Here is a 22,129-nt window from a genome sequence, read left to right on the forward strand (position 1 = left end):
CGGCATGATCCAGGTTGTTTTGGGATTTGAGAGCGGTGCAGAGGCCGTGGAGAAGAATGGGTCTGCAGGTGGACCCCGCCCGCCTCCCAGGCCGCGCCACAGGCCAGGGCCGGCCTCCGCAGCGGGCGGGCGCGACTCTGGTGGCGGCGCCGGGGAATGGGAATGGGACAGCTGGCCAGGGGGCGGGAGCTCGGAGGGCTCTCCTCCGACCGGCCGCCGCCACCCCTCTCTTTCCTCAGAGGCCATGGCAGCGCCGGGGGCCGGGCCGATGCTCGAAGCCGCCGGTGCTGGGGCAGGATCGGAGCCGGCGGTGGCTGCTGAGGAGATAGATCTGTCTCTGGGTAGGTGCAGCTCTCCACACTCGTCGGGTGTTGGTTGGATGTGTCCTAGCGTCTCGGGGACCCACCCCACCCCATGGACTTGCTCCGGAGCCGCATAGGCTTTATCCCCGCGGAACCAGATCCACTCTGGGTGCCCTTCTCAAAGTTGGGGTGGAGGGGGCTGGTTCCAGGTGAGAACCGCCCCTCCTCCCCCCAAAATATGCACTATATACCTTCCGTATATGGGGCGGGAGAGGCTGGCTATGAACGCCTCTGAGGCGCAGAAAATGTCCGGCCAGGGAAGGTTTGGCAAAGTTTGCAAATTCCTTGCAGCCTTCTTAGGTGCCCAAAGTTGGGTCCCCACGGGGTCTATACCTATGCCATTCCTGATTCCACAGGCCAATTGGCTTAGTTGAACCCAAGTGGGGTCTTCTCCCACATCTTCTGCTTGACACCCCCCCACACCTGCAACTTCCTCTCCTTTTTCCGTTTCTCAGTAAATCCCTCTCCTTTCACCATGGACAGCCTATTTTCAACCCAAACACTTCTCCCTCCTCCATCCAGAGAGAAGGGAACCATCAGTGAAAAGCAGATGGCTCAGTGTGGACTGGTTGTCTGTAGCTAAGTCTTACTCAGAGTAGACCAATTGAAATTAATGGCCCTTAATTAGCCATTCTAATTAATTTCAGTGTGTTTACTCTGGGTATATCTAGATGCAGCCTGTTAGGTTCAAATCACAGCTACATTTTGGCTCACCTCACCAAACCCCACAGCAGTTTTTCAAAGCTCAAAACCCCACAGTCCAGCACGGACATGATAAACTGGCCCTCTCCAAAAATAGAAGCTTGATGTGATGCCTGGTCTATTTATGGCATTGACGGGCAATGCAAATCATCATTTCCTTGGCACAAGATCTGTTTGTGCACACAAACATCACACTCATTTATTCAGTCAGTGATCTGGAAATATGCCCCTGCCCCGTCCAACGGAATTACAATGAAAGAAAGAGGAAAATCTCTCCACTCTCTCTTGGCTTGCCTGGCTAATTTGCCTCCCTAAAGCCCCCTCTGAAAATAGGAATGCTGGAAATGTGCTCTCTGTTATTCAGGGTTGGCATTTGGGCATCCACTGTTATTTGATCAGACTTAACTTAATAACCAGCACCCAGTATTTAATGATTCCCTCTCTGATGTTGAGTATTGGGAGTTTATGTTTGATACTATTACTGAAAACCAATTCCTGGCTTCCTCTCATCCCCACACCCCAAGCTGAAGGATATACAGCTTCCTTCATTTTTTTTCCCCTTGAAGGACTTGCTTTTTAGGGGGGGGGGGTCTCTTCTGAATACTTTCAAACTTTCTTGAATGGTGGTAATTATTCACTTCAAGGATCATGCTAGGCTCAATGGCAGAGTAGCTGCTTTGCATGCAGAAGATCCCAGGTATCAATCTCTGATGGCATCTCCAGGTAGGGCTAGGAAATTCTGCCTTTACCCTGGAGTGAGAGTTCCCGTCAGTGTTGACAATACTAAGCTAAAAGAATCAGTGGTCTGGCTCAGTACAAGGCAGCTTCTTCCTATGCTTCTATGAGTACGCAAATCAACTCAGTTCTCCAGGTAAGGAGCCCTTGCGTTCAGAGTAAAGCCATATTGATTGCTTCTATATTGGTTCGACGATGCTATTAATACAGCTCAGAAATTGCCACGCCTGTTCAGTTTGTTGCTCACTCTGCTATCCTTGCCTCATTTAATGCAATACATTTTCCCTAGTTGAATTAAAAGAAAATCAACCCTAAGATAAATCCAGATTATAACACATGCCAACACTTTACATATTTGGATTAGGTTGTCTAAACAAAAATATTTTTAGCAGGTGCTGAAGAGTATACTGAAGGCGCCTGCTTGATATGAGCAGGCAGGGAGTTCCAAACTGTAGAGGCTGCGACACAAAAATATGCATTTCTTACAAATGCAGGATTGGTATTATGTGGCACCTGCAATGGTGCCAGTTCTGCAGGTCAAAGGGGTCAACTGGGCACATATTGCAGATAAACTGGTCCCAAGTTATTAAGGGCAACTGGAAACTACCCTCTGTTTTGGAATTCTGTTTTGGAATACTTGGATTCCTTAGAGCAGTATTCTATGCCACACTCTCCTTGCCCCACATACTGAGGGTTAGCTTTCCATCCTCTTGTGTTAAAATGCTGGGAGGCCAACATGAAACAAAAGAGAAGATTTCCTTGACGTATTCTGTGTGTGTTGGTTTCCCTAATTTAGATGACATCATAAAGCGCAACAAGAAAGGGCAGACAAACGCAAAGGAAAACAGATGGAAGCAGCCGCTCAAGAACTGGAATCCAGCCTATAGCAACAGAAGACGTCGATTCTGGGGCTGGGTACCAAGGAACCTGCAAGGTATGTGTGAGAAGCAATAGCAGAAAGAGAAGGTTTGGGAGTTGGCAAAATTCAGGAAATAAGTTGGTAGGGCTTTTTGTAACGGTTGGCATCCTGAGATATCAACCCCTCCTTCAGCTTCATGCAAGTACCTTTAGCTAGGGGTGACCAGAGGAGGGTACATAAATTGAACATTAAAATGAATATTAAATAATGAATGAATGAATATTAAAATGAAAATAATGAACATAAAAAGAGACAAAACGTTTAAGTGATTTATAGCACGAACTGGCTCCCAGTATGACCTGAGCACAGCTCTTTCAAACTGGAGCACAGAACTAGGAATACAGCACACCAAAGAATCTCCTCCTTTCATGGTTAATGGGCCTTTGATGAAGTGGGAAAATAATCTATCAAGGTAGGGATCAGTAGTGTTGTGGGAGAACAAGGATCTGCAGAGGAGGGATGCTCCTGAATTGAGATAGGCTTTTCATGCTGGAGATAGACAGATGGGGCTTGTCAGCCTGGGACAAGCCATCTAGGAAAAGGAAAACTCTGATCCTAAACATCATCATCATCATTATTAAAGTTTGTATACCGCCCTGTACCCGCAGATCTCGGGGAGGTTCACAAAAACAAAGACAACCAAATAACCCCCTCCCTTCCATAACATATTTTAAAAGGGCATCAGATGTCAATCAGCCAAAGGCCTGGTTGAAGAGGAACATTTTTGTCTGGTACCTAAAGGTGCATAATAAAGGTGCCAGCTTGACCTCCCTGGGGAGAGCATTCCACAAGTGGGGATCCACTGCAGAAAAAGCTCATTCTCAAGTTGCCACCAGACCTCTCATGGAGGACGCACACAGAAGGGTCTCAGATGATGATTGCAGGGTCTGGATAGGTTCATATGGAGAGAGGCGGTCCCTGAGTTATTGCAGTCCTGAGCTATTTAAGGCTTTATAGATTAAAAACCAGCATTTGAATTGGGATTAGAAACTAGGTGGTAGCCAGTGCAGTTGGACCAGGATCCAACTTCAACCAGGCCTCTGGCTGATTAATATTCTACAGCCTTTTAAATGTGTTTGTGGGGGGAGGTGCTATTGTTTTATTGTTTTTATTTTAACTATTTATTTGTGCTTTTACCTTGTGAACAGCCCTGAGATCTTTTGATGAAGGGTGATATATTATTATTAATAAGACAATAGCAAAAGTGCAGGTAATCTCACATACTCATCCCCCTTTGGAGGAAGGGGCAGGGGAGAGTCAGATGTGGCAAATAGCAGAGAAACATTGTTTTTAATGATAAATTGTCGACACCTGAAGATTGACGAGGAATCACATTCTGCATGGTGTGTCTCTTTAGGACCCAGCAGGTTCAGAGGAGAGTTTCAAAAGCAGCAGAATTACAGGAAGCCTTTCTGGAATGGGGTGACCAGTCCCAGGAGGAGAGCAGCCCTTGGGCCAAAAGGCATGAGCCCCCTAAATCGGCCCAGCTCAGCTCAACAGGTAGGACTATGGCAATCTTTGCCAACTGATACCCTCCAGGAGTTTTGGACGGCAGCTCCTATAAACCCAGACAGCACAGGATGGATGGGAGTTGCAGTCGACAACATTTGGCGGACTCGAGGATGAGGAAGGCTGGGCTTCGACAGCTGTTCCCCTGCCCATGATGCTTTATGTTCAAGAAGCCAATCCTGAGGCAAACTGTGCTAATTTGTAGGTGCAGCAGGAAGATGCTACCTTGGTTGGGAGCAGGGATGGCACAACACCCGGTACCCAGCAGAGGGATCCCACAAGGGTCAATCGCTTTCGAAGGGCAGGAGCTGCTCCACCAACCGCCCAAAGGTAAGGAAGCTTGGTTTCGGGAGGAGTAGACTTCTGTGCAGGGAGGCAAACCTGAATAAAATATTGGAGTGGGGAGGTAAGCCCTACTCTGCCCCATTGATCACAAAACGCAGCACATGCACACCAGTTGAATGGCAATGCCCATCAACTTTTGGGGGGAGGGGGCGATCCCATCAAATATTTTATTGGAGGAGCCAAAGGGACCTCAACCCCTAGGAGCTGGCTCCTATGCTTCCCTGTTCCCACAAAAGTGTGTGTGTGACTGCAGGCCACTTTGCAGGACACGGTGTCAGTTTTCGCCTCCCAATCCTGGGGAGTCTGAACATTTGCAAAATCAAGTAGCAAATGGCTGGACAATTTTTCAACTGAGATTCCAAATTCAGCAAATATATTTTTATATGTTTGGGGAGAGGGTCAGGATCCAGATCACCCTGCCACCTACTTGGACACGACGTCATCGCCTTGTAACATAGAAGAACAGGAGCCAGAGTTTTGTGTGGGAATTTGGCTGATGCTGGAAGCTGAACTGTAAGGCTGTGATTTGCCTAGAACCCCAGTGGGGAAGAAAGACCTGCCGGGGTGTGAGTGCTCTGAGCCCTCTGTCTTATGCTTTGTAAATGTAGCCATACTTACTAAAGACACCACAGCCTACTCTGACCTTCATTCCCTAGAAACGGAGCCCTGCGTAAGCACAGTCACTCCCGGAGTCTCGCCACTTGGAGACTGGCGTATCTACCACAGTATCTATGGCTTGAGTGTGCACAGAAATTTGTGTTAATATAGGGTCCTTTTATTTCCCCCCAGTAACCAGCCTTTCCAGCTAAACCGAAGACCAGCTTTCTTCCAGAGGCAATCCAGATTCAACTTCAACCGAAGGGTGAGTTCTTCATTGTCTTTTATATCATGCTTTTAAATTCTGGTGCTGGAGGAGACTCTTGAGAGTCCCATGGACTGCAAGAAGATCAAACCTCTGCATTCTGAAGGAAATCGGCCCTGAGTGCTCACTGGAAGGACAGATCCTGAAGCTGAGGCTCCAAGATTTTGGCCACCTCATGAGAAGAGAAGACTCCCTGGAAAAGACCCAGGTGTTGGGAAAGAAGTGGTTTACATCGTCCCTATTGGGAAGACCTCTCTGAGTGCATGGTCTGGAAGTTGGGCAATAGCGGCAGTACAGGATTCCTTTTGGTGTACCAACCTCCCCACTGTGCCAAGGATTCCCTGCCCGAGCTGCTTCAGGTCATACCAGATGTTCTCCTGGAGACACCTAGTTTGGTTGTCTCAGGGGATTTTAACATCCATGCCAACACAACCTTACAAGGGGCCGCTCGGGACTTCATGGAAAGCATGGCCTCCATGGGGCTGTCCCTGAATAAGTTTGTCCCAACTCATAGTCACGGACATGCCTTAGACCTGGTGTTCACCTCTAGTGACGTGGGTGATCTGACAGTAAGCAAAGTGAAACAAAAGAAGTGCCATGGTCAGATCACTTCCTAGTGTAACTGGACTTCTCTGCAACCCTTCCCCTCTGCAAGGAGGTGGGACCGATTTGGATGGTCCGCCCCTGCCACTTAATGGATCCAATTGGCTTTCAGAGAGTGGTAGGGGATGTTCCAGAGAGTGGTAGGGGATGTTTTATCCCATGTTGATGGCCTTTCAGCTGATTCCCTGGTGGATTCCCTGGTGGAATGCGGAGTTAACCAGGGCTATCGACTCTCTGGCTCCGAGTGCCCTCTCCAATTGCATGGAGCCCGGACAGTCCTGTGGTTATCTCCAGAGTTGAGGGCGAGGAAACAATCACTGAGACGGCTAGAGTGCCAGTGGCAGAAAACTCATTCTGAATCAGACCGGACACGGGCTAGAGCTCAACGTCAAGTCTACCAAGTGGCAACGGTGACGGCAAAGAGGACCTTCTTCACCGCCTCTATTGCATCTGCAGAAAACAGCAGCAGGAGACTCTTTCATGTGCTTCACAATCTATCAGAACCACCTTCGTCACCGGGGCCTGGTAGGGACCCCAAGATCTTCTGCAATGCTTTTGCATAGCTCAGATTTGGGAAGAGGTAGATTCCACCATGGGAGCAGGGCTGGGGCGGGAGAGTGCTAGAGTCCTGTCTAGTCAAGTTGCATGGGATCAATTCCAATCTGTTACCTCCGAGGATGTGGACAGGCTGCTTGGATGAGTGAAACCAACCACCTGTCTCCTTGATCCTTGCCCATCCTGGCTTATAAAAGCTAGCCGGGAAGGGCTGGGCGATGGGCTTCATAGGGTGCTGAATGCTTCTTTCTGTGAGGGAGCCTTCCCAGGCACAATGAAAGAGGCGGTTATTAAACCGCTTCTTAAAAAAAACATCTCTAGACCTGGCCAATATGGCCAACTATCACCCAGTCTCAAATCTTCCATTCTTGGGCAAGGTGATAGAGCAAGTGGTTGCTGAACAACTCCAGGCACGCCTGGAAGAAGCGGACCATTTGGATCCCTTCCAGTCAGGATTCAGACCTCACCATGGGACTGAAATTGCCTTGGTCTCACTGGCCGATGATCTCCAGCGGGCTAGGGACAAAGGTGAGAGCTGTTTCCTAGTTCTGTTGGATCTCTCAGTGGCTTTTGATACCATCAACCATAACATCCCTCTGGACTGTCTAGAGGGGCTGGGAGCTGGGGGCACTGTTATACGGTGGTTCCACTCCTTTTTCCTGGGCCGTGTCAAGAAAGTGGTGTTGGGGGCTGAGTATTCAGACCCCTGGGCTCTCACTTGTTGGGTGCCTCAGGGTTCTGTCCTCTCCCTCAACTTTTCAACATCTACATGCACCCTTTGGGAGAGATCATCAGGGGGTTTGGGTTGGGTGTTCATCAATATTCGGATGATACCCAGCTCTACCTCTCTTTCAAATCACGAACCAGTGAAGCCGGTGAAGGTCCTGTGTGAGTGTCTGGAGGCAGTTGGAGGATGGATGGGGGCTGAGGTTAAATCCTGACAGGACAGAAGTACTGTTTTGGGGGGACAGGGGGCGGGCAGGTGTGGAGGACTCCCTGGTTCTGAATGGGGTAACTGTGCCCCTGAAATACCAGGTGCATAGCCTGGGAGTCATTTTGGACTCACAGTTCTCCATGGAGGCTCAGGTCAATTCTGTGTCCAGGGCAGCTGTTTATTAGCTCCATCTGGTATGCAGGCTGAGACCCTACCTGCCTGCAGACTGTCTTGCCAGAGTGGTGCATGCTCTAGTTATCTCCCGCTTGGACTACTGCAATGTGCTCTATGTGGTGCTACTTTTGAAGGTGACCCGGAAACTACAACTAATCCAGAATGTGGCAGCTAGACTGGTGACTGGGAGTGGCCGCCGAGACCACATAACACCGGTCTTGAAAGACCTACATTGGCTCCCAGTATGTTTCCGAACACAATTCAAAGTGTTGGTGCTGACCTTTAAAGCCCTAAATGGCCTCGGTCCAGTATACCTGAAGGAGCATCTCCACCCCCATTGTTCTGCCCGGACACTGAGATCCAGTGCCGAGGGCCTTCTGGCAGTTTCTCACTGCGAGATGTGAGGTTACAGGGAACCAGGCAGAGGGCCTTCTCAGTAGTGGCACCCACCTTGTGGAATGGCCTCCCACCAGATGTCAAGGAAATAAACAAATATCAGACTTTTAGAAGATATCTGAAGGCAGCCCTGTTTAGGGAAATTTTTAATGTGTGACATTTTAATGTATTTTTAATATTTGTTGGAAGCCGCCCAGAGTGGCTGGGGAAACCCAGCCAGATGGGGGTGGTATTATCATTATCATTATTATCATCATCCTCATCATCCCTTCCCCTCCTCATTCAATCTCAACAACAACCCTGGCCACCCACTCAGCTTCATGGCTGATGCTGGTCTCCTGGGTCCCAACCCGACACTCTCACCTCTACACCACATTGGCTCTCAGTGATCCAGTGAGGCATGTGTTGCCATTGCCCTCTGGCTTCAGTTGGCCCTGCAACCCGTTCTTAAAGGGGCAACTGTAAGACTGACCGGATTTAAAATTGCATTGTGTTTTCCCTAAGTAGTCACAGTATTCTACAAACATTTTCTCTGTAATCCTTACAGCAATCATGTAAGACAGAGGAGAGGATCTTAAATAGTTTTTAACAAATGTGGTTTCTTACTGATTATTTTATTACTTTATTCTTTTTGTAATCTGTTTAGAGGTTCTAAGATTTTGCAAAATAAACAAGGAATCCACTTTAAGCTACAGTCTGTGGAGAGCTTTGATCCATACTGTGGAACCAAGTCTCCTTGCTTTGGGAGTTTTGGTTTCTGTCATGCTTGTTGTTCTCTTCCTTCTTACAGCAAACAAAGTCCAATGTGGAGGGGAAGCCTTTAAAGAGGAGGAGGTAAGTTGTGGAAAGAACCCCCCCTTTTCTGAAGGAAGAAAAAGCAGTGGTGGAGGAGAGAAAGTAAGGATTGGAAATATGCCTTCCTGGCATAACCAGAGCACCTGCTCTGTTTTTCCCCAGGTGGGAGCTTCTAGGGTTGCACTGACCTTACTTTGTAGGAGAATTGTAGAGGGCACCTCAGTTGGATCTTGATGAGTGTGACCTTTGGAGCCTTCTCAAACTCCTCCAACGCTGGCATGTCTTCATCAGTCTGTGCTCCATTCACTCCAGTCCTGCTGCTGCTGCTAGGAGTCTGGTTCTTTGCTTCCTCTCCCTGTCTCTCTTTCTCTAGGTGGCAGCCAGAACCCAATCCTGGAGGTGTGCTGACCGTTTCTGTGTCTAACCCCCAAGCAAGTCAAGCAAGCATGTACGTTATGTTGCCTTGAGTGAAAACAATGCCCATTCTCTATTGTGCATCTCACCTTCCTGCTCTATCACCCTTTCTTTCTTTCTTTCTTTCTTTCTTTCTTTCTTTCTTTCTTCCTTCCTTCCTTCCTTCCTTCCTTCCTTCCTTCCTTCTTTCCTTCACACATTTATCACCCTCCTTTCCCCCAAGCTGATCAAGGTGGTATGCAGAGTCCACCCCCCCCCACGCACACACATTTTATGGTCACACAACAACCCTGTGAGGTTGGTTGGGCTGAGAGTGAGCCCAGCAAGCTTCCTGGCTGAGTGCGGGCTTGTACCCTGGTCTCCCAGTTCCTAGCACAGTACTCCAACAACTGTGCCACACTGGCCCTCGCTTTGGATTTCTGGCCCACCAGGCCTGTGACACTTGCAGCCAGCTCCCCTTTCAGAGCCAGGGGCATAGGCGAGGGGGGGCGCAAAATTAGCTAGAAATATGTCCATAAATATGTCTATAAATAAATAAAAATATTGATTATTGCCTCATAAGGAAAGGTTTTTAATAGAGGGTGAATTGAATTGGGGGGTGTTGGAGGAGAGAAGGAAAGAAGACCAATGCAGGGGTGGATGGTGCTCATTGGGACTGGTAAGGTGGAAGGCAAAGAGGCCAACAGTAGGTGGCGCCAGAGCCAAGGAGTGGCAGAGCCAATGTGTTCTGTGCCTGAGATGGAGTGGGAAGGGGCCGGCAGCCCTCATGGACTGGCCAGAATCCACTGGGCAAATGCTCATCTTCCAGAGTGTGGGTCTTCTGCCCTCAAAGTACAGAACTTCTGCTGTTGCTCTCTCAGAAACTGTGCCCAGGTGGGACGTTTCGTTTTTCTTAGCTGCTTGATCCCTGAGGAAGTTGTAGGTGACGCAACTCCGGCATCTCTTACTTGGGAAGGTTTGGGAGATTAACAAATTCCACCCTTCTTCCTTGGCTCCATGGAAAGAAGGCATCTTTATATTCTGCGTGCATTTCACAGGCCAGGAACCAAGCATCCCTTCCCAAGGGGGCGAAGAGGCCCAGAAAAGATGAGCCGTTCCCAGCCCAAAGGTGTTCCCCTGAGATTCAACTTCCGGGCTATGGCTAACCAGGTTAGGAGCAGGAATATTGGGAGGCTTTTGGAGCAGAAATATTGGAAGCGGGAAGGAACTGATGTCATCTGCCAGAGCAGCTGGCTAATTGAAGGGAATGAGGTGATAACAAGGCTTTCAAATCTTAACTCTTGTTTGTAACCAGGATAGAGGGAGGGACACAGGTGGCGCTGTGGGTTAAACCACTGAGCCTAGGACTTGCCGATCAGAAGGTTGGCGGTTCAAATCCCCGTGACAGGGTGAGCTCCCGTTGCTTGGTCCCTGCTGCTGCGAACCTAGCAGTTCAAAAGCATGTCAAAGTGCAAGTAGATAAATAAGTACCGCTCCGGTGGGAAGGTAAACGGCGTTTCCGTGCGCTGCTCTGGTTCGCCAGAAGCGGCTTAGTCATGCTGCCCACATGACCCAGAAGCTGTACGCCGGCTCCCTCGGCCAATAAAGCGAGATGAGCGCCGCAACCCCAGAGTCGGTCACGACTGGACCTAATGGTCAGGGGTCCCTTTACCCTTTACCTTAGGATAGAGGGAGGTGGAGAACAAGGGCAATATGAAGCAGACTCTGGGTAGTTGGTTCCTTTTCTTTTTTCGGGTTCCTACGTCAAACCAGCAGTTTAAATGGCAACACTCCTTTGCAAGATTGTCCGCCTTTTTAATTGTTTGTCCGCCTTTTTAATTGTTTGTAATCAAGAAAATGATAAGTTGATCAAGAAAATGATAAGTTGCCGCTGCCAAAGCATTGTATGCCATCTGGCTGAAGACTTTTTGTTAAAGTTCAATTGTGCTAAAAGTTGAACCTATGCTGGGGGTGCGGTAGGGGGTGTTCATGTGGCCACCTCTAGCCGCCTGCTGAACTTAGGAGTGGGGAGGAAAGCCCTGTTCTTACCTTCTAAGCTTTCTCATGCTTCAGAGGACCCACATAATGGTGCCCTGGGGGGCAGTACTAAAGAGTTCAGTTTAACCTGGAAATTAGCCAAGCTTCCCCCCAATTCTGGGGACATTAGGTGTCTCCCTTCCAGTCCAACCCCCAGCTTGAACTGGGGTTGGGTGGACTCCTCATCTCTTAACTCCTGGGCTTCAAAATATAGAAGGTGGGTTTTGTACCCTATTACACATGCCCTCAAGGAAACCATTCCTGCACATCAGAATCTCTAGGTTTTGTGTTATAACCTTGCCATGGGCAGCTTTGTGCAGGAATGTTTGAGTGTGGTGGATTTTTCTCACTTCAGAGCAGGGTGTGTTTAAGCTGAAGGTCGCCAGGAACTCACATGAAGATTGTGGTCATACATGTGTTGTCTCCAAAGCTAAATCTATCTGTGTTCAGCAGAGCTGTGTATTCACCATTCCACCCCCTCCAAAGAATAACAAGAACCTTAGTTTTCCTTTCACAGTGCTACAGTTCCCAGCACCCTTAACAAATCATTGTTCTCAGGACTTTTTGGGTGTGGGTGGGTGGGAGGAGATGTGCTTTAAATGTGCTGTGTGCTGACATCTCCAAGCACATGTCTGTGGGGATTCAAGACTAACTCTTATGTTTTTCTTCCTTAGACGAGCTTGACGTTGAACGAAAGGTTCTCTGGGTTGAGGAACACACGCCATTTCACAGCGAAGCAGAACACAGGCCGAATGGTCACTCTGCCATTGCATTCAGTGAAGTCAGACTGGCTTTGCAAAGGAGCTTGCCCCTGAAGCCAGTTGGTTGGTTGCCTGCCTCTGTCTGAGTGGCAGCTTGGCATCACAAAACGCAAAGAGACAGCCCCATGCAACTTCACACTCAAAGATTTCTGCCCATGCTTCAGACATGCAGCCCTAAGAGCAGCTCTGACTCCCACTCTAGGCCCCTCTGCCCCAGACTTCCTCCTGATGTAGCCTACCGTCTGATCCAGCTTTGAGGTGTGAGTCTGTATGGCGGCTAGTACAGTTGTGTTTTTGCCGGAGAGCCATGTGGTAAGGAAGATCTCCAAGCAAGCTTCATAGGGGCCCTCTTTAATCCTCAGATGTGCCCACAAAGGCATGATCAAGCACCCTCATGCCACAGCTGCCTCTGGAGTGACCCTCCCTCCAGTAAGAGGCATGCCTCACAGCTGAGTGCCTGGTTGTTTGTGTAGTGTGGGGGCAGGGAATCTTGTGAGCTCCCAGATATTGCCAGATCCAATGGCCTTCTGCCCCAGCCAGCATGGCCGACCGTCAGGGGTGATGGAATCCAACAACATCTAGAGGGTCACAGAATTCCCCATCCCTGGTCTAGTGAATTTGAGGTTCTTTGTTTCTCTCCCTCTGCCCCCTTTTGCCTGGAAAAGCACTTTGGCAGATTCCTTTTGATGATTTGGGTGTGACAAGCTGTAACAGCGCGCTGAATAAAACAACTTTTAGAAGCTGAAACACTGGGCTGTTTTCTTTTCTAATAAAAATATTCACTATGGAGTTCACAGGCACAAAACACAATGTTGATATCGTCCAGGAAATGGGTTTCAGTTGGAGTGCATGGGTTGCATGAGAGCATGTTGTGTGGGATAACCAGTCTCGTATAACCAACATCTCATACAACAACATGCTTCAGTCTAATTAATGCTGGAAGGGGTTAACATCATAGTAAGCTATCCTGCCATCTTAGCCATGTCACTTCCCCTTACCTTGGGAGGAAATAAGTAATCAAGGCTATTGTCCCCCCACCCCTGGTCTACCTGAAAAACTCAGTGTGTGGAGAGAGTTGAGCTAGTTGCTCCAGCTCAACCACATGGCTCTCACCAGCCACTCTGGAGCTCCTATACCAATAATCTTTTGGAGGGATTTAGATAAGTAGGAGAAGATACTTTATTAAGCCATTATCCTTCCTCTTTCTCATTTGTGTGAGAATGCAAATGATCTGTTTCAACATAGTTAAATATCACCATGCAGTTTACCTCTGGAAGCTATGAGGACAAGCCTGCACAATCTTCTAGAACAAGGCGGTCCAACTCTTCATACCAAGTGGGTCTCAAGAGTACTTCAAAATAGAACCAGTGGGCTTCTGGGAATTGGACTCCAGACTGGGGGGGAGGGCTGGCTGTGTGGTGTAGTGGGTAGAGTGTTGGGCTGGGACCTAGAAGGCCAGAGTTCAAATCCCCACACAACCATGAAGCTGTCTGGGTGAGCTTGGGCCAGTTCCTGCCTCTCAGCCTAACCTACCTCACAGGGTTGTTGCGAGCATAAAATGAGGAGGGGGGAGATCCTTGAGCTGCATGGAGGAACGGTGGGAGAATAATGCTTGGCCTCCACAAGGGTTGCTAACATGAATAAAAATGGGGGGGTAAGCCCCTCCCTGCATAATCAATCACACACACCAATTGAAGGGCAATGCCCATCCACTTTGGGCTGAGAGCCACCTTTGGAGTGAAGTCTAGCCATTGGAGATAATGCAATAAACACATCAATCTCCTGTTCCACACACTGGCTGACTAGATGCCTCTGGGAGGCCCACAAGCCAGGCAGGAAAGCAACCTCCCCACATGCTGCTTCTCCCCAATTTTACAAGGGTAAAATGCAAAGGTACCCAAGCCGCCTTTAATTTGCCCCCCCTTGAAGCTTGGTGATCCAGGGAGGCAAAACGAGAAGCCGTTAACATCTATTTCACTTACGCTCCAAGTCTCCTGTAGAAATACAATGTCATACCCTTGGGTGAATTGGACAAAAGACACGTCAGATGCCTTTTCAGACCATCCTGCTATATTCCATGTTGTAAAGCTAAGGTTGGGTCTGGCTTTGCTAAAATTTAGTCTTTGTCAATTATCTTCTGAAAAGTTTTTGGAATTTGCCTATTTATGTGGCAGCTGGATGTTATTTATTTTAACAGTATCTTTGCATGGGGAACAGCCCAGGAGTTTGATGAATTCAGACAATGGATATAAAGTACTCACACTGAAAATTGTAGAGCCTTTGTTTACCAGGGCACCCTCCGGAGGATGTTCCATCTGCCTGGAGCCTAGTTCCTCCTCATCTAAGTATCTCATTTTAGTCCTGAAACCCGGTGAGGTCACCATGGTGGTGGTTTCCCTTTTTTGGGGGGGCAATCTACTACCTTCTCCTATACATTGCACTTTCGTAGATGAAGGCAGATTTATCTCTGCCATTACCTGAAAGTTGTGAGGGTGACAGACTGCCAAGTTGTGTGCCTGAGAAGGGAACTCTTCCACCATGGGAACCTTTTTGGAGGGAGTCTGGTCGACTGCTAGATCCTCCTCTCTGGCATCCTTACATTCGTCCTTTCCAGATAATCTGTTTCTAAGTGTTGTCTTTCTAAAATTTTGATTTGTGCTAAGGAAGGTAATGTCCAAAAATGACTTATTAGAGCATTTTCTTCTGGAGAGAGATTATCCTTCTGCTCATTTGCGGGATGATGCAAACCCTATAAGGGTGCACCTTTCCTTTTTGATTTTAGAGTCTCTTGTTTATGATGGTCGAACAGGGCTTTTTGGGACCAGTGCCCCTTCCTAAATTTTTCCTGTTCCTCATTTGTCATTGATTTGTCGCTCTTGGCAGCAGAGAATAGGGTCATTGGTAACCTATTTTCGAAAAGTCTTGGTGTTATTATTCTTTTCTTCAGGAATAGATGTCTTAATCTGTGGATAAGTTTAGCCAGGTTCTGATCTTGAAAGGTAATCATTGTTTGTACCGAATAACCATCATAGTATAAATTATAGAAGCAATGTCGTTTGGCTTTACTACATGTGGCAGCATATCATTTGGGATGTTCAGAAGACGCATTATGTGGTCTGTCCATGATAGAAAGGCCTTCGGTTGACAAATACAAGTTTGGTATCAACATCTAATTCTATCCTTTTCCCTGGGCCAAAGTTTGCCGGGCAACTGAGTTTCCCTGTAATATGTCACAATCAATGTTATGGGTCATATGTTCTCTGGTATCTGTACTTCCAGATGTTTTCCTTCCAGGGTTCAGGGGTATTGCTTCTATTGCTTCATTTGTTTCAATACCCTGCTTCAGGATAGTGGCTTGGCATCTTCTACACTTGAGGGATTGCCTTACGCCCTGTGTGCCTACTCAACCTGCACAACTGGGACTGTTCTAGCTGCCACGTAAGACTCATTTCACACTTGCAAGAAATCTATATTTTAGTGCAACAGCACTAACACTTTGGAACTCCCTGCCTAGGGACCCAGGCAGCTGCCTTCACTGTACTCTTCTCCACCCCTCCGTAAAGCATTCTGGTTTAGGGGCCTTTGGAAGACATGTGGAAGGCTGCAGGGTGTGGAAAGCCTTTTGCTTACTGCTGAGTTTAATTGTCATGGCAATATTTTGAAATGTGTGCCTGTATTTCACTGGATCATTAAACATTTCCATGAGGAGTTTTTGTAAACTTGCTTTAAGTTTTTTTTTGACAATCTACTGGGGTAGAAATGATATAGGATGAATTAAATTACATTAAACTAAAATGAACTCTGTTGAAACTGAATCCAAAGTGGTGAAGGTCTAACTCCCTGCTTGCATCATTCTTGTGCTTCTGCCTGATTTTGTTTTGTCTGGAAACTGAGTGAGATAAAAACTTCTCATGCTACAGCACCCGCCCCCCTGCAGATGTTCAGGACCTCAAGGACGCTAACCCTTTCTCCAAATTCTTTTTTAAAAATCAGTTTTTATTAAAAGATTTCAACGTAATATACAATGCACGGCTCTGCTGTGCCTCATTCTGAAGGAAACAGGAATCCTGGGAAAGCGCCGGGAAGCCCTGGAACCTCGTGTTGCTCAGAGATTGGGGCGGCCTGCAGCATGTGTGCATATGAAATAGAAATTTGGGTCTACTTCTGGGTATTCAGGAGGACGAAAATGCAGGGAGCTCATTTCCCACAGTCTCTCCAAGTAGAGCTGGCCATTAGATTAAAACATTGCACCCTCTGCCACAGCCACAGATGTAAAGATGAAGCAGAGCTGTGAATCAGCAACATATTGCTGACAATTTTCTCCAAAACTCTGGATGACCCCATTTAAACAATGACTGGGTTGCCTAGACTCACACATGTGTGTATAACATAGAAGTTCAGGGGACAAAGTGCATGCAGTATGCTACTTGTGAGGTGCTCAGAAGGAAGAATATGCAGAAAGATCCTTCCAAGTGAACTGTTTATTGAGCATTCATCCTGATTTGTTTGTGGGGTGGTGATACTACATGCAGTCAAGCTTTCCAGGGCATTTACCTATCACTTTTCCTCTTGCAAAAAGCCCAGCTGGAGGGACCTGGAAGTGTGTGGGGAAGAGCAATTTTGTAGTGGCTTTGTTGCACAGGAGCACCAAGTTCACTAACTGGCTGATTCAGATTGAATGCCATTCAAAAAGAGTGCAATGGTGTTTGTTTCAGCCAGCCATCCGGCTGCTGCAACTATTCCCTGGGTGCCACCACACTGTCCTGTCTGTGTGTTTGGAAGGGAATGGGAGCTATGCTCCCCCCGGAGACACTCCACTCCTTCTTCCTTAGCTGAGTTGCTCAACAGTTGAGGCAACCTTCACAGTTCTGGGATGCCGATGCCAACGACCTGGAAGTGTGCTGTCAATATATTTACAGTGCAGGGGTTCCTCTGGAGGAGACGACCACTTGTTTGTTTTGCGTTCATGTCTTGCTTACCCAAAATTTACAACAGTGGTTAGACTCTACTAAGGGAATGGTCAGAGTGCTTTAACCCATTCTCATTGGAAAAGCTGAAGTTCTGGGCTGGACCTGAATCCCTTCCACAAAATACTGACAGTCTGGAAACACCCTGGGTGCAAACATGTTTTACTGTGGAAAGGATCTTTGCCTCTTCCTCCTTCCTAACCTGCAGTAGTGCCCTGGCAAATCACAAAGAGCAGGCTTCCTTCATGGTACTCACAGCCACACCGCTTTTAAGATTATACAGATTTAATATATCAACAACAAATCAACACAATGACGCTATAATGATACAATCTGAATCATGAGGGGTGCATTGCAGCAGTCATTGCAAATCTCCATGAGTCGTCTTTCAGCCAGAAGCTCTGCAGCACAGGTGGTTCTGATGATTCCCCTGTAAGGAAGGGGCTTTGGGGCTTTGCGAGAGGGGGGAAAGTGGGGACATCATAGAAGTAAGCATGATGTGGGAAAGGTGCAGAGCGATGTTTTCTCTCTCATAATATCAGAACCTGGATCTCTTTAAGAAAGTGGAGTGTTGGCAGATTCAGGCGAGACACAGAGTGCCTAGTGACACTGAAATTTCCTCCTTCCAGAGGTATTAACAGGGATGGCTTTAAGAGAGGATTAGTCAAATTCATGGAGGGTTAGACCATGTTGCACCTCCAGCCGCAGAGGCAGTCTACCTCTGCATACCAGTTGCGGGCATCCCAAGTGGGAAGAGTGGGGCTGCATTTGGAGTCTGCTTGGGGCTTCCCTTGGACATCTGCTGGGCTGCTGAGAGCTGGACTAGATGGGCCTTGGTCTGATCCTGCAGGGCTGTGACAATAAGAGCCTGGAGTATGGCTGCTTCAGGAGCTATTCAGTGAACAGTTGAGCAGAGTTTCATCTCCCTGCGAAGGAGCACATGCTCAGTAAAGCTGTCTCTTGCTTCTGGTCCTAAGAGTTGGGGTGGGGACAGGGAGGAAAGGGGTGCAGGCTTCTGTAGAGGCTGGAATCTCTCTCCTGCCTCTCTCTGCCACCTCTGATGTGCCCTAAAAGGCAGTTGGCATAGGAAGCAAACTAATAGTCAGGTCCATCTGTACTGGCTCAGTATGACCTATTCTGCCAGATGCTGCCTTTCATATTCACGCCCAAGAGCCTTTCCGCTCCAGAGATCTGGGGCTGAACCCCAGGAGTCACTCCCCCCCCCTTTCCAAATGCCGTTTGGTTCTCCTCATTCTTTTTGTGCCCTCCAGGGTGCCAACTTGAATAAAATATCCCCACCCCACATAATCAATCACATGACATGGTGCATGCACACCATTTGAATGGCAGTACACATCAACTTGGGGGCCCGTCCCCCTCAACTATTTTATTGTGGAAGGGGTCCAAGGGGACCTGGGCCTGTGAGAGCTGGCTCCTGTGATGCTCTCTCGCTCCTTCCTTGCCTGGTCTCTCTTCCTCTCTCTGCCATCCTAAAACTCTCTCTGGATTTTGCTCAACTCTCTAACTCTCTCTCTCTCTCTCTCTTTCTGTGTCCATGTTGCTTCACTTTCACTGTCCTCCCTTCAGTCTCCACTATTGCATTATGCCCCCCACCCGTTACTCTCCCTCCTGGCCCATCCATGGGCATTCCACTGCCTGCAGCATGCCAGGGTTCTACACATCCAGAAGCAACGCCTCAGGTGTTTCCCCTGATTGCATCTTCACCACAACCCTGTGAGGTAGGCTAAGTGGTTGGTAAGGGACTGGCCCAGTATAGCCCAGTGAAGCTGCCAAAGCCAGCAGGATGGCAGTTAAGATGAAACACACACACACACACACACACACACACACACACACACTTTCCCCTCAGATGAGAAAGCCGGGATGAGTCATGCTAGCAGCCTGTGGCCTTGATGGGCTTAGAGGCAGCCCAGCACACCTGGTATTCCACCTCTCAACCAAGGAAGAGAGAAAGAGCCAAGCGCCACCAGCGCAATTAGCAGCCACCTTGATGGCGAGCATCCAGGACCCTTTCACACAAAAAGCAGCCCGTTAGCAAGAGCCACGCGGCAAAGCGCACGGGCAGAGGCGGGCACCCCAAGGCCAGGCTGCATCTCTGCCCGCCCCCGGCTCTGCCCCCTTGTCTGCAAGCAGGCTGCCTCCTGGGAGGATCAGCGCTTTTCTCGCGGGACACAAGCGCACGACTTCCCCCTCCCACTTGCCGCCCGCTCCAGTCTTTCTCCGACGCCTCAGATCCGTGCGCGCAGCAACTCATCCCAGGTGAGAATTCGGGTGGCGCTGCTTGCAGAAAGCGACAGAAACTCCAATTCTTCTTATTCGGTAGGTTTTCTGTGATCCAGACAACTTTTTACCAAAAAGTATGGGTTGACTACTGATTTACCATTTAAACGGCAAAAAGACCTAGGTTTGTAGGACAGGTGAAAAAAATCACGAATTACATTTAAAGTTCTGCGAGATGCGAAGTAAGCTTGCGTTTTAGACTTGTGCTTTACAGCTGGTTGCTTGGTGCGGTTAACGGAATGGGGGATATTGAGAAATAAGAGACTTTGGGAATTAGAAGGTTGGGATTTAAGGGTTAGATGGCTTGGATATTTGTGGTAGATAAAATTAAAGTAATTGCGCACTTTAAGAACCACTCTGTTAGACGTGCGTGGCGTGTTAAGAATCTGGAAATAGATATAAAGTTCGTTTATGCGCAAAGACTCCATTTTGGGTTTCACCAGAAGCCGCTTTTTACAGAAAAGGGGTGACGGATAAAGAGAAATGGTTAACCTGTCGAGAGTTCTTAAAGTCGAAACGAGGAGATTGTCAAATTAAAACAAGGGAACAATTAATAGTGGACGGTTACAATTTCCAGTGGTTTTCTCTTTTACAATTTATAAAAGAGGGCTGGGTTCTTTTTCGGGGCGGCGGCGGGGATGTTTGCTGTTGCTGATGTTAATTTTTTACATCTTTATTTTGGATCATATGATTTATGTGGAATATTATGATTTACGTGGATTTTTTTCAATTTGGTTGTGTACCTTTTGTTCATTGTTTATGACTAGTTTTGCTGTGTTTGCACAAAATATATAATATTTTATTTTTTGTAAGCTGCCTTGCACATGGTTTGAACTTTGGAAAGGCAACATACACCACTGGGTTTTTCAGGTATCCAGAGAAATTGTGGATTTTAGGACTTAGAAATGGGTCAGTAGCTTTATTTGGCACTGCCAGAAAAGACTGCCCCTTAAAATTCTGTTTCTAACGCGTAGTATTTAAAGTATATAAAGGCAAACTTTATCCTGTTTTATGTCAGGAGTTGGGAATTCAAGAAGTAGAATTCCTTTTTACACGTTCTTACTTCCTGTACTGCTTGAATGGAAGAGTAAAAACTTCACTTACTAATTAATTATGTTAAGCGAGGCAAACGTTAGGTCAGGAAGCGAAAGAGAGACTATGGAAAGAGAGACTAGAAAGCCGAGTAAATGGGACTGTATTGCCTTCGCTGCCCATTTCTGCCTTCAGGCACAGAGCACAATAATATTTCAGGTGTTCTAGTGTATAATTCGGAGACAGGAGTTGATTTTACTTATTGTAACATCCTGGTGAGCACAGAGAGAAGTACGGCTATGATAAATGGAGAAAGGGAAGGCTGATGGGTCTGTAAGCATTTTGAGCAGAGTAGGAGGGTCTGTGGAACTGCCCACCACTGCCGTGTACTGTTCCCAGGATAGGTAAAGATCATTAAACAGTTTTCAAATTGAAAAAGGTGTTTCGTTTTTTAGATCCTTAGTAACACCATCCAGTTCATTTAACCACAACCTACGACCCTTGAGGTTTTTACTGAAGCAAAAGGATTCATTCCATCCCTGTATTGTGATTTGAGGATCGCCTGTTTCATAGCAGCTCCTGTGCCTCTGCCTTCTGCTGCATTTAAAATGAAATTGCTGGTCATTTCCCCAGAAGTAAAAAGACCAACTCTGGGCTTATTCTTGGGAATTACTTTGCAACAAACAACAAAGCAGAAGGAAGCTTTTTCCTATTCAATACATATTGTTGATCTTTAACACCAGGAGGCTGCATGTGTTTCTGCCATTTAAAGGCAGGCCTGTTTAGGGAAGCTTTTAATATCTGAAGGACTTTTGTATTTTAATATTTTGTTGGAAGCTGCCCAGAGTGGCTGGGGAAACCCAGCCAGATGGGCGGGGTATAAATAAATTATTTTTATTCTTATTGCAATTTGTATGAGATACATGGCAAGGAGTATAAGTAAGACTTGTTTTGATGATTCAACTCCCTTTGGGGTGATTTTTTTTCAATGTCTCCGGGGTGTTGACTGAATGGTCAGTTTATAAAACTGTGCTGTTGTGGTTGGTCGCTTTTCTGAATAATAGATTTAAGTTTTATATTGGTTGAGCTATTTTTACATAAAGTTGCTCTGTTAGGTGGATTATTTAATTGTATGTATATATTGTGATGATTTCAATTCTTTAAAAAGTGTTTTACAGGTGTTGTTCAAATAGATAGATAGCATTTCATTGTTTTAAATAATGCCCTTTCCTCTCAAAATGCCCCTGGCCTAATACCCCACTTTGGTACTGATCTCCTCCCTCCTCCTCCTTTCTTTCCTTTTCTTCCTAATGATCTGATTTTAAAAGAGAATTGGAATTTAATTCATGTTTGAAGACCACACCTAAAAGCTTTAGCAATGGAGTCATTGCTACTTTTTCCCATTGCAGAAAGTATCTTACCAGGCTGAGGCATTTTTCTGCTGGAGAGGTGGCTCCACAGAAACACCCTCTGTCATACAAGCAGTCCTTGGGCTGGCAGGGACCATATTCCAGATGAGGGGGAGCATGAAGCCAGGCTCTGGGCTTTCATTTCATGTTGGAATGGAGATGTAAAATCACTTCTTTTGTACTCAGGTCAGGACAACAGATCCACACCTGGGAGCTTGATGGAGGGTGAAGGGATCAACGGTAATCCAGGACAAGCTGCACCTGCTTCTCAGGTAAGGCCAGAAGGGTAGTTGGCAGATGAATGGTTTCTATAATAACTGAAATGTGCTTCATTTGCA

At 47.2% G+C, this 22,129-nt stretch overlaps 1 protein-coding gene across 1 annotated transcript; it reads left to right on the forward strand.

Annotated features, from left to right (window-relative positions):
- Positions 1 to 4: 4 nt before the first annotated feature.
- On the forward strand, positions 5 to 12,829 carry LOC308468290 (UAP56-interacting factor-like; the record flags this gene model as incomplete). The annotated part of the gene is made up of 9 exons (XM_080990403.1): positions 5 to 341; positions 2,596 to 2,733; positions 4,076 to 4,218; positions 4,433 to 4,557; positions 5,362 to 5,434; positions 8,887 to 8,930; positions 9,265 to 9,339; positions 10,343 to 10,454; positions 11,996 to 12,829. The coding sequence occupies 9 exons, from the start codon at positions 5 to 7 to the stop codon at positions 12,134 to 12,136; spliced, it is 1,188 nt and encodes a 395-aa protein (XP_080846529.1). The 3' UTR covers positions 12,137 to 12,829.
- Between the last annotated feature and the right edge of the window lie 9,300 nt (positions 12,830 to 22,129).

Source organism: Podarcis pityusensis (genome assembly GCF_964106645.2).
Source record: "Podarcis pityusensis genome assembly, chromosome: Z".
Lineage (NCBI taxonomy): Eukaryota > Metazoa > Chordata > Lepidosauria > Squamata > Lacertidae > Podarcis > Podarcis pityusensis.